Here is a 16,237-nt window from a genome sequence, read left to right on the forward strand (position 1 = left end):
GTGTCCTCTCTGTGTATGTATATATTTATGTAATTTTTTACTGGACTTAAATGACACTGTAACATACCATCGTTTCCTGATCTCGTCAGATCTGGGAAGCTGAAAAGGGTCAGCCTTAGATAGTACTTGGATGGGAGACCACCAAGGACGTCCAGGGTTGCTACGGAGAGGCAGGCAATGGCAGATTGCCTTGGTTCATCTCTTGCTTTGAAAACCCTTTGGCAGGGGTGTCAAACATAAGGCCTTGTGCTGGATCCAGCCCCTTGAGAGCTCTTATCCGGCCCTTGAGGCAGCCAACCCCCACCCCAACTCTCGATCTGGGCTGGCGAGGCATCGCCCGGCCTGACCAAGTGACATTTATGTGATAGCCAGCCCTCGTAACAATTGAGTTCGACACCCCTGCCCTATGGGGTTGCCATAAATTGGCTGCAACTTGTCAGCACTGTCCACGTTTCGCCAGAGGCTTCATCAGCTGACCGTATTCTCAAAGGAAATAATAATGCACACAAGTCATAACCATATTAGGCATAAATTTCCAGTAGCCTGACGGGCTCTTCAGACGGGCTATTACAACTGATCTCCAGCCGATAGAGATCAGTTCACCTGGAGAAAATGGCCGCTTTGGCAACTGGACTCTATGGCATTGAAGCCCCCCCCCCCATATAGGATTGTTCAATATTTTACTTACCTTGGTTAATAAGGTCCTTCTTGTTAGTCTATAACTTGCTGTATATTTGTATATATTGTGTATTGTTTGTCTTTTATTTATTCACTTTTTCACTATTGCACTTATAATATATTTATACTGCATTGTTATTGTGTGCTGTTTTTGTTTTCTAACAATTCTATATAGCACAGAGCCTATTTTTCTTCTGGTAGTACCTGGAGGTTGGCAACCATACGTGATGATTCAGCTGTGAGGCAGTGAGTCTGACCCAGGTAGAATTACTTCCCAAAGTAAGAACCCTCAATCTCCACCAGGGAAAGATTCTTTTGTCTCCAAAAGAATGTGGAGAGCAGGATTGCGTGTCCAGGAGTGCTGTGAACTACCTGGGGCACGGTTGGGGGTCAAGTGCTATAGAACTTGATGAACCCAATAAAAGGCACGAGTGGAGAATATGCCTGCTTATTGCCATGAGGCCTTGTCCTCAGCCCAGCCTGCTGCAGGTCTTCTCATTGCAGGTACCACATCTGACCACCCCACACCAAAGCCCTGCCACAGTTAGTCATGTTAGGATTACCTGTTGTTTGTACAGTACCTTTGCAACTGTGTAACCTTGGGTTTGAAAGTCTGAACCAATGCACCTAGGACTTATGTAATATTTCTTTTGAACAGACCCTGCTGCCTTGCTCTAGCTGACCCCCAAGCCGTGGTGGTGGCAGCAGTTTGACTCCAGAGCTGAGGAAATGAGTGAAGGCAGCAGGGAGGGTGAAAAACTGGCTTGTACCCTCAGCTGTGACAACCCTCCCAAGAGCTGTCGCCACGTGCCAAACCTTTGGAGGTGGTCGTTAATAAATTGTGCAACTCAGTATATTTCCAGACCCAGGTAATATCTGATTGTACTTCCTAAAATGCTTAAGAGGATCTTAGGAGTTCAATGAATGAAATAATGTCATCATTCCTTTACTGGCCCAACTTGTCCAATAAAGAAATTTCTGGTGGTGGTGGAAAGTGCCATCAAGTCACAGGTAACTTATGGAGACCCCGTAGGGTTTTCAAGGCAAGAGACAAACAGGGTAGTTTGCCATTGCCTGACTGCATAGCAACCCTGAACGTCCTTGGTGGTCTCCCATCCAAATACTAACCAGGGCTGACCCTATTTAGCTTCTGAGATCTGATGAGATCTGTCTAGCCTGGCCCATCCAGGTCAGGGTGAAGAGATTCCTACCACTCCCAAATTCAATTTGGAGTTACATAGGTAATTTCTGGTTTGTAAAGGGTCAATGTTTTAATTGTTGAAACATGAAGTCACCTAGAGAACACTGATTTTCCATGGTTCTCAGAGTGATGCAAACATTATCCTAGGAATTAGTACTCTGGGAAGAATCATATATCATTCCAGATAGGCAGGTCTGTGGCATTCCCAGAAGGACATGTTATTGTGGCACAACATGCCATATATTCCAGAATATCATGAGGCAGTGCTAAACTAGCTAACAGGAGTGAGACTTATCTTTGAGAAATACTAAATATCCTGCTCAGATGTTCTAAGGGGTGATTAGGAAAAATGCAGAGTTGGATCCAAAGCTTGTTAGTGTAAAGGATTTCTTCCAGTAGCACTGACTGTTCCTCCCTCTCCCCTCCCAATGCAGCCCACTAATCTCCCTGTAATGTTTCTCCTGGGAGACACTGGATGGGGAAATCACCTATTGCTTGTGCCAGCAGAAAATGCCTTTGGGATCTATTCCAAAATGAGTCAAATTAACATATTTCTGAAAGGAACGCTGACACTTATCAGGAGGGTTCCTTCTACTCTGAGGAAGGGAGTGCATCTTAGCATGGGTGATTCCTACAGTCTTAGTTTCAAACTTCCTGTCCCCAGTGGTTCTGGGATTACCCTTCTCCTGTTCAAGTGCTCCCCAAGTGGTATAATAACTTCTCCTAGAACTCAGACAGAAAACTATAAAATAGGTGGAAATGCTACATAGATACTGCACACATTTGAACCAAAGAGACTGTAAAGAAGAAGACAGGAAGACTATTAGCAATGTAATGGAAATATCTATATTGTGAGAGAGATGTATATGGTTATCCCCAATTGTCTCCTCCCTTACTTAGGATGGGATAAGACCCCCTCCCTTCCTCAGAGTAGAAGGAACTCTCACTGTGAGAAATGTTCCTTTCTTACTCTGAGTGGGAGGGCATCTTAGCATGGATGGAATGTCCAAAAGCAGTTACTCCCTTGTTAATACCAACACCTTGAACCTGATCCGGTACTCCACCCAGAGCCAGTGCAGCTGATGGAGCACTGGTTGAATATGTGCTCTCAGCAGGGTCCCCTTAAGGATCCTCACCGCTGCATTCTGGTATGTCTGAGTGAGTTCCAAAGTGTGTCCTAGATTGTACACCCAGACAGACAGGAATGATGTCGTCAGGGCCCTAGTACCAAAAACCATACAGCTGTGTGACTCCCCAAGAAATGCTGACTTATGGTTCATGGATCTTGTAGTTTCTCCGCTTATACTGAGAAGGTACACGCCTTGTGCTTGGAAAACATGTTCCATGCAAATTCATCATCTTAGGATTTCCATGTTTGATGAAGCTTGAGCGAAATGGGACTTTACCGGAAACCCATCAATTGTCTGGAATCCAATGATGTCTTGTACTTTTGTACTCTTGTACTTCACTTGTACTTGTGAAACTTTTTGTATTCCTCTATTGTTCACTTGGACTTCAACTGCTAGATTGTATTTATTACATACTTGTATATTCAGCAAAAAATTGTTTGTGGTAATTGTCTACTAGACAGTTCTGGTTTGTTTAAGGCTATAGTGCTGTTTTTGCTTTGTTAAGTTTCTGGAGGTTGGCACCCTATGTACATAGCTGCCCGCAAGTCACGGCTTCCCTCCCCAAAGGCAGCTCACCTCCTGGCTACTGAGAGTCCAGCACTCTGTGCATATGCACACTGTACATGCTCAAAGACAGATCACGATGGGTAGCCGGGTTAGTCTGTTGCTCGCAGTAGAAAAGAGTTGAAAGCTCATAACCCTGCCAGAAATTTTGTTAGTCTTTAAGGTGCTACTGGACGCTTGCTCTTTTCTACTGCGAGCAACAGACTAACCCAGGGCCAGTGCTACCATTAGGCGAACTAGGAGGTCGCCTACGGCGCAGACCTCAGACGGGCGCAGAACTGGCCCGAGGGGCAGTTTTCAACAGGTTAAGTTTCTTGGGAAAAAAACCCACTGACAATTTATATTTTTTTTATTTTAAGATCAGTACTACAACAGTGCTATGGAACAGTGTTAATTATATTGTCCAAGGCTTTCCCTGCCAATCTTACAAATATCGTCCAGTATTTCCATCCTCACATAGAAGCCACTGCTGCCAGAAATTTAGCCACAGCCCAAGTAATACCAGGATCAGGATCAGCTAGCAGGGAAGGTAGAAAATATTGTCGAAGGCTTTCACTGTCAGAGTTCATTGGTTCTTGTGGGTTATCCGGGCTGTGTGACCGTGGTCTTGGTATTTTCTTTCCTGACATTTCACCAGCAGCTGTGGCAGGCATCTTCAGAGGAGTAACACTGAAGGACAGCGTCTCTCAGTGTCAAGTGTGTAGGAAGAGTAATATATAGTCACACCCTCATTAGCACATTATCTTGATACTTACAGGACAATAATTAGCACATTACCTTTGATACTTTTGCAGGACAATGACTCAGCTCAAACCCAACCCCCTTCTGACTATATATTACTCTTCCTACACACTTGACACTGAGAGACACTGTCCTTCAGCGTTACTCCTCTGAAGATGCCGGCCACAGCTGCCGGCGAAACGTCAGGAAAGAAAATACCAAGACCACGGTCACACAGCCCGGATAACCCACAAGAACCAGTGTTAATTATAATGTCTTATAAAAAGTCTTGTGCTTTTTTTTTGTTTTTTGCACAAGACATCCGTTTTTGAAAATTGGTTCGCAATTGGGGAGGGGGGGCGCTTGCCTAGGGCGCAAAAACGACTGGCACCGGCCCTGGACTAAGCCATCGTGCTCTGCCTGCGAGCATGTGCAGAGTGCTGGAATCTCAGCAGCCACGAGGTGGGCTGCGTCTGGGGAGGGAAGCTGCAGCGCGCGCGCGCGCCTGCAGCCCTCGCGCCACGCTCCTGCCGGCCGGCCTCCCCGGGGAGAAAAGACGCTGCTTTCACGCGGCCAATGCGGAAGAGACAAACAGGCCCCCGCAGCCAATCCGCGTCCGGCAGGGGGGCAGAGCCTCCTTTGGGGAGGCGCCGCATTGGCCCGCGGCGCACGTGCCCCGGGCCGTGGGTGGTTCGCCGCCGAGGCTCAGTGCGGGCGGGATGCAGGATGGCAGAGGCGCTCTGCAGGACCACGGGCTCCGCTCTCTTGCACCCGCTGAGCCGCCTGCTGGGCATCCCGCTGGACCAGGTGAGGCTCCAGCGGCCGAGTTGGGCAAGGGCGGCGAAAGGCGCGGCTTTGGCAGGCGCGTCCGGCAGAGGACTCCAGCCCGGGCGTCCCATCGCGCGCTCTCCTTTTCCTTTGCGGCAGTAGAAAAGGGCAAGAGTCCGGTAGCACCTTCAAGACTAACCAGAATATTTTCTGGCAGGGTATGAGTAGAAAAGGGCAAGAGTCCGGTAGCACCTTCAAGACTAACCAGAATATTTTCTGGCAGGGTATGAGTAGAAAAGGGCAAGAGTCCAGTAGCACCTTAAAGACTAACCAGAATATTTTCTGGTAGGGTATGAGTAGAAAAGGGCAAGAGTCCAGTAGCACCTTCAAGACTAACCAGAATATTTTCTGGTAGGGTATGAGTAGAAAAGGGCAAGAGTCCAGTAGCACCTTAAAGACTAACCAGAATATTTTCTGGTAGGGTATGAGCTTTCGTGAGCCACAGGCTCACGAAAGCTCATACCCTCCCAGAAAATATTCTGGTTAGTCTTTAAGGTGCTACTGGACTCTTGCCCTTTTCTACTACTGGCTCACGAAAGCTCATACCCTACCAGAAATTATTTTGGTTAGTCTTGAAGGTGCTACTGGACTCTTGCTCTTTTCTACTACTGCAGACAGATGAGCACGGCGACCCACTGCGAATTATCCTTTTCCTTTGCAGTTGGAAAAGGGAAACTAATGTGTCGAATTTGGGAGATCGACTCTTTTATTCCTCTTAGTTGTGTGGATGGTGTCTAGGGAAGAGGGTGTGCGCTCGGAGAAGAGACGCTTAGGGATGTTGGGCTTGGAAAGAGGGCGGTTAAGGGGAGAGAGGATAGAGGTCTATGGTGTGGAGAGAGTGGGCAGGGAGAAGCTTTTCTCCCTCTTATAATACCAGGACGTGGGGTCATCTGCTGAAGCTGGAAGAGGAGAGATTCACAGCAGATAAAAGGAAGTATTCCTTCACACGACGCATAGTTAAATTGTGGAACTCCCTGCCTCAGGATGTGATGCCTGCTAACTTGGAAGGCTTAAAGAGGGGAGTGGACGTGTTCATGGAGGAGAGAGGTATTAATGGCTACTAGTCAAAATGGATGCTGGTCACGATGCATGCCTATTCTCTCCAGGATCAGAGGAGCAGGCCTATTATCTTAGGTGCTGCTGAACACTAGGGCTTCCTAGAGGCACCTGGTCGGCCACTGGGTGAACAGGCTGCTGGACTTCACAGACCTTGGCCTTTCTTATGTTCTTGTGGTGCATATGGAAGAGGGCGTGTCTCTCGGAGAAGAGACGTTAGAGCAGGAGTCATGTTGTGTTGTTTTTCCCAAAAAGCGTGTCTGGCCTAGGCGGGTCTACTCAGAAATAAATTCTACTGAAGAGCCGCTTACTTCCAAGTAAGAGTGTATATTATTGACCTGTTTAGGAATGTGATGGTGCTGATGAGATTGTAGCTTTGATTGTCAGGGACCTGTTTGCTTTACAGGTGGTTGAACAGCCCAGGCTGTAGGGAGAGGCGGCATGTAAGGTCTGCGAACTCTAGGTCGAAGGGAACAGCAGAGTGTTGTTTGACGCCTGAACATTAAAGGAAAAAAGTCCAGGAAGCTGCTCTCTGCCCCAGGATTATGTGTTGGTTGGGGTTTCCTATAGCAACTAAACTGATACCAACCTTGGCTGTGTGTAAACGAAAAGCATACCTAGTCTCTCCCCCCCTTTGTTGTCTCCTCTGACCGATTTTGAACTGTAAACCTAAGCGCTGAGCAAGCTGATGCTAACACATAAAAGCAGTAGAGATAATAATATACTTTCACTCTACCCCAGGGCTTTGTGTGTGTGTGTGTGTGTGTGTGATGGTACTCACCAGTACCGAGTACCAGCATCTTTTTTCAGGGCTGTCCCAAGTCCTGAGGGGGGGGGGAATTGGTGGAAATCGGTGCAACCTTATATGTGAGCACTGACACTTTAAAAAACAAGCAAAAACAAAGCCACTGCTCTATCCTTCACCTCCGTAGTACACCACCTGTGATACCGCCCATCATCTCCGAGGGTAGAGCATGCTGTACACAGGCATGGGAAGATTCTCATCTCTGCTCTTGTGGGTGTGGATCTTTGAATGGAATGTGTAGCGTGATCCAAAACATGCTTAGTCTGAAGCGGATCCCACTCCCAAGTGCGCGTTGAATCACAGCTGCAGAATGACGCTTATTTGGGAGTTCCTGTTTTGAACTTGCTAGGTCTTCTGAGGTTGTCATTCATAAATTGTTCTTTACTCTCGAATGGTTGATTGATCTCAGTGGAGAGAACTGGGTCTGATTCTTACTCTCAAGCAAGTGATATGTGACTGAGGCACTTCGATTCAGGTTCGGACAATGGGCCCTCAGAAATCTAACAGTGCCCAATATTCACACCGTTTGAATAGGTTGATACTTGCACACAACTTATGAGGGAGACATATACAGCCCAGCATAAAAACCTAAGACCATCCTACCAGATGGTGTTGTAATTGGTAATATATACAGCCTATCACATGCCTGGTTTGTTGTATATTGCTTGTATAGGTAAATAGATTTGTAATGTGTGTGCATGTTTTATATATGATTTAAATAGACCACTGAGGAAGGCCATATACACCGAAACGCGTTTGGCTTGTGGTGATAGACAACCATCTTAAGAAATGCCATTGTGCTATTTTAATGGTTTTAAATAATTTTAATTCTTTTATAGCGCTTCTAATAAATTACATTATTTATATAGTTTTCATCCCACCCAACCTTGGGTACCCAATGCCTGATATTCAACCCCATCTGAAACATTGCTGCCAATTAGACAGTTGTTCTTATTTTTCCAAAGGGTTACCCCCAAAAAAGGAACTTGTATTAAAAATTAATTGTAATTCTGTATACTATTGCAGAACGGTGATTTAATTTTGGTAATTCAGGTTTGAAACAGTGCATCCATAAATATGCTCACCAGACAGGATATTAACCTTGGTGCTTGATTCTATGTATATTTACATAGCGTTAAATCCTCCTGATTCAATTAGGCCTGCTCCCAAGTACACCATACACAGAACTGTAGAGATGATTTCTGTTGATACAGTGCCCAAGGTCTTTCCCTTGCCTTGCTTTGCTGTAAATATTTGTGCTGGTTCCAAGTTAAGAAAGAAATATGGTGCATTATAAATAGAGCAAAACTCTACACCCCCATTCTATGATCTTATAATGTTAATGGATAATGTAAGCACCACTGTGTACAATGTGGCTTATTCGCAAGTGAGCGTGCATGGATATCAGCCCAAATTGGATTGCCCCAGATTGGGTGGGCAGCCTGAGACGTTGGCAGAGAGTTTCTGGCACTCCTAGAAACAGAGCCAGTGTCAAGGGTCAGCGTGCTTGAGCATTTATAAGATTTGCATCCGGGCAGGTGGTCCATTGCTCAGCAGAGATGGGAGGCCAGTCGCACACCACTGGGAATGGGAGAGATTTCCCCAAAAGGTCCCTGTAGTGTCTATGGTGCAGTTTCCCATTTTCTGCTGGGAGAGGTGCCTAGAGGCAATGTTGCCTGGTTGCTATGCAAGATAATCACACCCTACTGCCTTCCTCTGGCTGATTTCCAACCACAAAATGTGGTAGCAACCAGATGTTGTGGGAGGAATGTTTGGAGAGATGGCAGAGTGCAGGTTGCTCTCACTCTTTTAAGCCCTGCCAGCTCTGATTGGCTAAAAGGGGCATGAGAGCGCCATACTCTGTTGACATCCTAGATGCCTCTCCCCCAAACTGGAAGTCTGCCCCAGAGGCCCTTGTAACAGGGATTAAGGGGCCATGAAAGCGTTGTCATCTGCTTCTTCCTGTAGGAGGATGCATGTGTGTAGCTGTGAGCACACACTTGGGAAAGGGAGAGGTGGCACACTTAGTGGAATGCTCCTCTAGAGCCAGGGTGGTATAGTGGTTAAGTTAAGATAGTGGTTAAGAGCGGTGGACGCTAATCTGGAGAAACGGGTTTGATTCCCTGCTCCTCCACATGAAGCTTGCTGTGTGACCTTGGGCTAGTCACAGTTCTATTAAGAGCTCTCTCAGCCTCATCTACCTCACAAGGTGCCAGTTGTGTATGGGGGGGAGGGAAGGTGATTATAAGCTGCTTTGAGACTCCTTTCAGTAGAGAAAAGCGGGGTATAAAAACCAGTTTGTCTTCATCTTGCACAGTGTCCTCAAAATCTGGAGCCAATACTTTCTAGAGAGCAACAGGAACACCTGTGGGCTTAGTTATGACATAAGATCAGTATTTCTGCCTGCTACTCTTAAGGTATACTGCTGCTTGCACCTAGCTGAAGACAACACCAGAGCATAGAGGGTCCTGAGAACTACTGCAGAACATCAGGCGGCACAAATGTACTCTTGCATGTGCCAGAATTTCACCACCTCAATCTAGACTTGGTTTGTGGCATGCTTGCCCATGAGACTGTGCAATGATTCAGTCTAGGGACTGATTATTTAGAGAGTGTTTTAAAATGTAGTTTGTAGTTTGTGCCTTACTGGTGTTGTGTTCCTTCGAAATCTATGGCCGTGTACTGTAATTGCCATACAAGTAATTTAGCTGTTGTGGGAATGGGGCCAAAAGTCAACATAATTGTGACTACTGATGTGTCTAATTTACTCAGATTTATTGGCAGGAACTTTGAATGTATATCCCTCCACTATTCAAGTGTTTTTATCTGTTGGATTTAAGATCTAGGCTTGTGGGAGAGAGTTAGTGCAAAAAAAATATTGCTTGTATTTAAGACAACTGGTTTTTTGTATTACTTCTTGCTGAGCAGCCATGGCATACACCTGCTGCTATGTTCTACACTTCCTCAGCAACGAGGAAGTTTGCGGTGTTTGCTGTACCAACGGAAGAAATGGGTTACAGAATTCAGATTGTACTGCAAGATAAAATGGGGCTGAAAACGTCTGTTGTAGTAGGTTTTGAATGCAGCGTTAACAAGGACACTCTAGCCTAGACCAAGGAATGGCTTTGACTTCCGTGGTCTGCTTTGGTTCAACTAGAATCTCAGTGTTCAACCAACGTATTTTAATTTTTAAAATAACTCATCATACTTTGGATCTATTAAATAACAAATCTGTGGTGGGTGATCCTGGGTTTGTGCTCTTACTGGGGCTTTGCAGTATCAAATGCTGCTCAAGGATTATCTGAAGAAGCCCAGTAATCACCATGTTAACCTTTTTTTTTCTAATCAAAGATCCACACTATGTCAAAATTCAGAGCAGGAGTTCAGCAAACGAGCCCATACAGTAGTCCATTCGCTTAACATTAATGATAATTGACATGAGGATCCATAGCGTAGCATTTATGCTGCCCAAATACTGATAGTTGGGAGTCCTTTATTAGGAAGTGGCATGCATAAGGTCTCACAGTTGTTTTAGTGCACTGGCATAAACCTGCTGCACATGGGCAGACAAGGTGGTGTATGCCTGTATTACCATACATCTTTATCAGTTCCCTTTCTGCAAACATCTTTAAGAATCCCTTCAGTCCCATACAAATCTTGGCTTGCCATTCCCTTTACATACTGGCTATTCTATCATCTCGCCTGCCCTGAGAGCCAGTGTGGAATAGTGGTTAGGAGCGGTGGACTCTAAACTGGAGAACTGGGTTTGATTCCCCACTCCTCCTCATGAGCGGCGGACTCTAATCTGGTGAACCGGGCTGGTTTCCCCACTCCTACACATGAAGCCAGCTGGGTGACCTTGGGCTAGTCACAGTTCTCTCTGAACTCTCTTAGCCCCACCTACCTCAAAAGGTGTCTGTTGTGGGGAAGGGAAGGCAATTGTAAACTGGTTTTATTCTCCTTAAAAGGTAGCGAAAATCAGCATATAAAAACCAACTTCTTCTCCTTCTCCTCCATCATACCTTAACATAAAGGATTCATTTTCTTCTCTAAAGAGCCATAGTTTGTCCTTATACTGAGCCACATTTGGCTCTGCAGCCATAGCTTGCAGACCTCTGCAACAGGTGGTCCAAAACTGGTCAGTCTGCTAGTAGACCATGATCTACGTTCTGCTCAGTCCTGCTTTAGAACCTCTTGGGCATATGCGTTATGAAGGAAATCGCATTAAATTCAGCGGGAGTGACTTCTGAGTAGTAGCCTGTGTTATGTACGGTATGTACATAGTTAGGCCGATATGCAGGGGGAACTTAGGAGCTTGAGTCCCCGACGAAGGATCCTAAGCCTGCACGCGCCACTGGCCCTAAGCCAGCACGCGCCATTGGCGACCCAGGGTTGTTCCCCCCATCACGGATCGGGGGGGGAGTGTCCGCAGGCGGCCAGGGGGGCATATAAGCGGGGCCGGTTTACACAGTTCTTCAGTTCTGTTCTGTGCTTCAATAAACGCATTGTTGTTGGAACTCCGTCTCGACCTCGTGTGTCCTCCCCACGCGGACTTAACAGCCTGGGTATCTCAGCTTAACCCAAGCTCAACGGAGCGTGGGAGCAAAGCAGGGTCAGCCATGGTAAGCACTTGGATGGGAGACCTCCAAGGAAGACTAGGGTTGCTAAGTGGAAGAAGGCAATGGCAAACCACCTCTGATACTCTCTTGCCTTAAACGCCCTGTGGTTAGGGTCAGTTGTGACTCAGTGGCATATTCTACGTTTGAGTAAACATGTTTACACTTGGAGTGTTGGTCTACCTCCTTTTGCTTCAAGGATCTTACAACAGAAACTTTGTGCAATGAACTGCGAGACATTTCAAGGCCAGCTTCCAACTGATAAATGCCAGGGTCTGTATATTTTGTTTTCTGAAACTGCAGTGCACATTTTCAGGAATTATAATCATTACTGACTTCAGTAGGCTTAGAAGGGGGTGACTGTGTTGAGGCTGGCACCCGACAACCTGTTTCCCTCTTTTATTTTTCTTTTATTTTTAAGTTGAAAAGATGGGGTTGAAAGTGGGTAGAAGATGGTTGGTGAAATTTCAGATGGCAAAGGCTGTCAGTCCTGCGGTCTGGGAAAAGGCTAGCTTTGTTATCCTCACTGTAACTCTCAGAAGTGGAATAAATTGGGCAAAATAAAAACATAAATAAATATGCATACGGCTGTAAGATTTACTTTTTCTAGGCTACAATTTAGCTTAGCTAGGCACGTAATTTTGATAGCACTTCAGGCTAGTATAGATACAGTTAAAAGGATAGCAGACCACAGATTTCTGCTGCCCTTAACTCCAGCTCTTCCTCTCCAGTGTGCCATTCTTCCAGTAGCTTTCATTGTGGTTAAATGTTACATCGATACCAATATTAACCATGGTTGACATGACTGTGTTGCTTCTTAATCAAAACTTAAATGGAGCATTTGAAGCTGCCTTGCAAATCTTAGTTAAGAAAGAACCTGGGTAGCATTAACTCTGGTTAATATTGATGCTAATTTAGCACATAACCATGGTTGAAGCCGGTGGGGAGAAAGTTACATACCAAAAGGCACATGCTGGTACTTCATGTACCTGTTGTGTTCCTTACCTAGGATGGTCCATTTGACAACAGTCTGTGCATGGATATATTCTATGGTAGGTCCATTTCTCTGGAATGGCCTTCTAGAGCGGTGTCACTTGCCACATTCAGGAAGCTACATACACCCTTATTAGAACTGTAGATTTGTTTTGAGAATATGGTTCTTGCTGCTCTATGCCATTAAAGGTTTATGGAATGGAATGGTTCTTGCTGTAGCTTGAAGACTGTATTCAAAAGAGAATATAGCTTTTGCAAGCTGTTTTTCAATACACCTTGTATGCACACGAATAGCCCTGTTGTACATTTAAGGATGCAATACAGATCAAACACTATAGGGGGGCGGCTTTGACGCAACAATCCTTTGCAACCAGTAGCATGTGCTGGTACATGCTATCTTTTGCAGCTAGCCACTGGTTTCTCTAAACAACGTCCTTGCAGAGAAGGCAGATGGAAAATAGTTTTTCATGTCTCAGAGGAAACTATATTCACTGCAGTTAAAATCCTTGTCCTTCAAGCCTCTTTTTCTCTCTCTCTCTATATATATATGACAAGAGACTGTGAATAAATCTTTAATGATTTTATCTTTTTATATCTCTAGTTCTCCTTTGTAAAAGCAGAGTGAAGCAAGTGTCTCTCTGAGCAAGTCTGGTCATAATGAAGCAATGTGAAGCAAATTCCAGAGGAAGAGCCATTTTCCTGCCTCTCCTCTCTCTCCCTCTGTCTTGGTGTGTATGTATTGCTGTCAGTTTGATCAGCATGGATGGGGTTGACTTACGGGAACTGGACCCAGGACATATGGTAAAAAATATTTAACATTTCCTAACAGCTGTGGGTATCTCCTCATGGGGGATAATTGTTAGAAGATGGTTCCCTGATGGACCCAACAGAGGTCAGGAAGCTGTAATTCTTCCCAGCTGTGTAAAGGGGCAGAATACTGGTAGTGAAGAAACAGCAGCATTGAGTTTGGAACAGGGAATGATATAGTTACTCTACTGTGAGTTGGCAGAATTCCTCTGGGGATGCAGGATCTTTCTCTGAGCGTCTGATATGAGGTGGTGGACCTGCTGCCCTTTAGGAGTTCTTCTTGGCCTCCAACTTTGGTTGACTTGTATATAGCTGTAAGTAAAGCAAATATTACAAGATGGTGTAAGGCTTCAGCGCTTTCTCCTCCACAGAGAACCAACTCAGCTAGTAAGTTCTTCCCCTGGAACTTGTTACTAGAAAGGGAGGGACAGAGAACCCCTCCGAGGGTTGGGTGAATGGAGAGAGCGTCCATCGCCGGGTAGAGACTCAGGATGGTCGCTGGGCATCTAAACGCCTTGGACACAACAGAGTGGTGCTTGTGGCTCAGCGGAGCAGCTCCGCCACATTGTCCACCACACGATTTGTCACTACTACTACTACTACTACTACTACACTACTGTGGTGGGGAGGAGCTCTTTAAAAGAACTCCACTTAATGGAATGGCTCATATCTAATTTCTCCTTCCCCTGCCATTCTGGGTTCTGTGTTTTTCATGGTTGTTTGGTAGAGGGTAGAGCCCTGTCCTTCCTCGATGCACTATGCTTGTCAATGTAACTGTCTCTACCTTCCCACTTATTCTGTTGCCTGGGACCAAGAAAACTGGGGTGGGCTGGCTGTGTAACTTATGCGGAAATTTCCCAGTGGGCCACTGTCTAGCAGTCTTGTTCATAGCCAGGAGAGATGTGCTGCTGTGCCAGCACCTTCAGAGCCATCTGGCATGGACCCTTCAGCGTCTGTGATGATTAGTGTCAATCACCTCCTCCTGCACTGCCATCAGTTTGCGAGATAAGCCAAAGGATGAACCAATGTCCATCACTGGCACTGCTGGTTCACTCTCAGCTGAGGGTCCCCTGCCATGCTGGCTTAGCCCCACAGATGCCTCTAGGCTTGACTTGGTTCTGGCCACTGCAACTTCCCATTTTGCTCTGAATGAACCATTTCTTCACTGCCTTCTAGAACATAAGAACGTAAGAAACGCCATGCTGGATCAGACCAAGGCCCATCAAGTCCAGCAGTCTGTTCACACAGTGGCCAACCAGGTGCCTCTAGGAAGCCCACAAACAAGACAACTTCAGTAGCATTGTCTTGCCGGTGTCCCAAAGCACCTAATATAATAGGCATGCCCCTCTGATCCTAGAGAGAATAGGCATGCATCATGACTAGATTCCATTTTTACTAGTAGCCATGAATAGCCCTCTTCTCCATGAACATGTCCACTCCCCTCTTAGGGCCTTCCAAATTGGCAGCCATCACCACATCCTGGGGCATGGAGTTCCACAATTTAACAATGCATTGTGTGAAGAACACAAAGGATTTTATTCTCTTTATTCTTGGGTATCCTTAAAGGAAAGTGAGTTTCATTTATCATCCTGGCCTTGGAAGTGAGGCAATAGTTTGACCAGCCAAGTCATCATTGTTTTGCCTTTTTACATTTAGAGGGTCTTGTGTGTATGTTTAAATCTGCTTGCTGTTACAGTATTTGAGAACCACTGCTCCAAATACATTACCAACTCTCGTTGAGAAACTGGTTTGTACTTCTTTCACTCCCCCCAGTTTTTTTAATTAGTAGTCATGGTTAATTTGATGAGGCTTTATTGCATTTGACCTTGCAGCTCTGAATGATGTTGTTTTGCTCATGTTACTGATGGGGACAAAAGGATTTAACTTGGGGGGAAAGATGCAGAGTGGAGCATATAGCAAGTATATTAAGGGCCGTGGCTCAGTGGTAGAGCATCTGCTTGGCGTGCAGAAGGTCCCAGGTTCAATCCCTGGCATCTCCAGTTAAAGGGACTAGGCAAGTAGGTGATGTGAAAGACCGCTGCCGGTCTAAGTAGACAATACTGATTTTGATGGACCAAGGGTCTGATTCCATATAAGGCAGCTTCATGTGTTCAGTAGTTACCCGTGCTTGTTTATTGACAAACCAGCTACCCCAAACCAGGAATATGATGCTTTGCTTTCTAGGATTCTAAGGTACCGTGTATAATCCCTTCTTTGTTCTGTTTACCCAAAAAGAAAGCTGAAGGAGTTACATACATGGAGAGTTTGTGTTTAGCTTGGAAGTTTTTAGGATGATGGAAATGAGAAATCCAGTGGGATAGCCATATTAGTTTATTGTAGCAAAACAAAACAGAAATTAGGAGTGAAAAAGCATGCCGGGATTAAGTTTCTGGAAGACACCCAAAACAAAGTGAAAGGTTGACTTCTGATGTTTCACATGCAATATTGGAAGAGTCCATAGGAAATGAAGCAAACAAATTTAGTGGCTTGTGTCGGTCCCTGTTAACTTTTTTCCAGTGTCTCCTCCCACCCCCATTTCCTGAAAGCAGTTGTAAGATTTCATCACCTCTGTAGCATGGCTGTTGTGCAGAGCTTTTAACCTGTTTTTGAAGGACAAAAGTTTGTCCTTCGGAATGTTCCAGTGTGTGTCAAATGTCAGGTTTTTTTTCCAGACTTCTTTGAAGGAGTATATACCCTGTTGAAGCTGGGCACCTCCACCCTAGTGTCTAGTAAGCACCACTGAAATAGACCATGCCTTTATCAACATAATTGGAACAGAATACAAACATGTTAACTTGTAGGTATCTTAACAATGTTTACCTAAAGGTGTTGCCTTCTC

General features: G+C 45.5%; 1 protein-coding gene across 1 annotated transcript in view; it reads left to right on the top strand.

The window, feature by feature from the left end:
- The first annotated feature begins 5,019 nt into the window (after positions 1-5,019).
- The window catches only part of MBOAT1 (membrane bound O-acyltransferase domain containing 1), a 42,772-nt gene continuing 31,554 nt past the window's right edge, over positions 5,020-16,237 (top strand). The window contains exon 1 of the mRNA XM_056854486.1: positions 5,020-5,100. Coding sequence (XP_056710464.1) covers positions 5,020-5,100 — 81 coding nt within the window. The remainder of the gene's footprint in view (positions 5,101-16,237) is intronic.

This window comes from Euleptes europaea, chromosome 8 (genome assembly GCF_029931775.1).
Source record: "Euleptes europaea isolate rEulEur1 chromosome 8, rEulEur1.hap1, whole genome shotgun sequence".
Lineage (NCBI taxonomy): Eukaryota > Metazoa > Chordata > Lepidosauria > Squamata > Sphaerodactylidae > Euleptes > Euleptes europaea.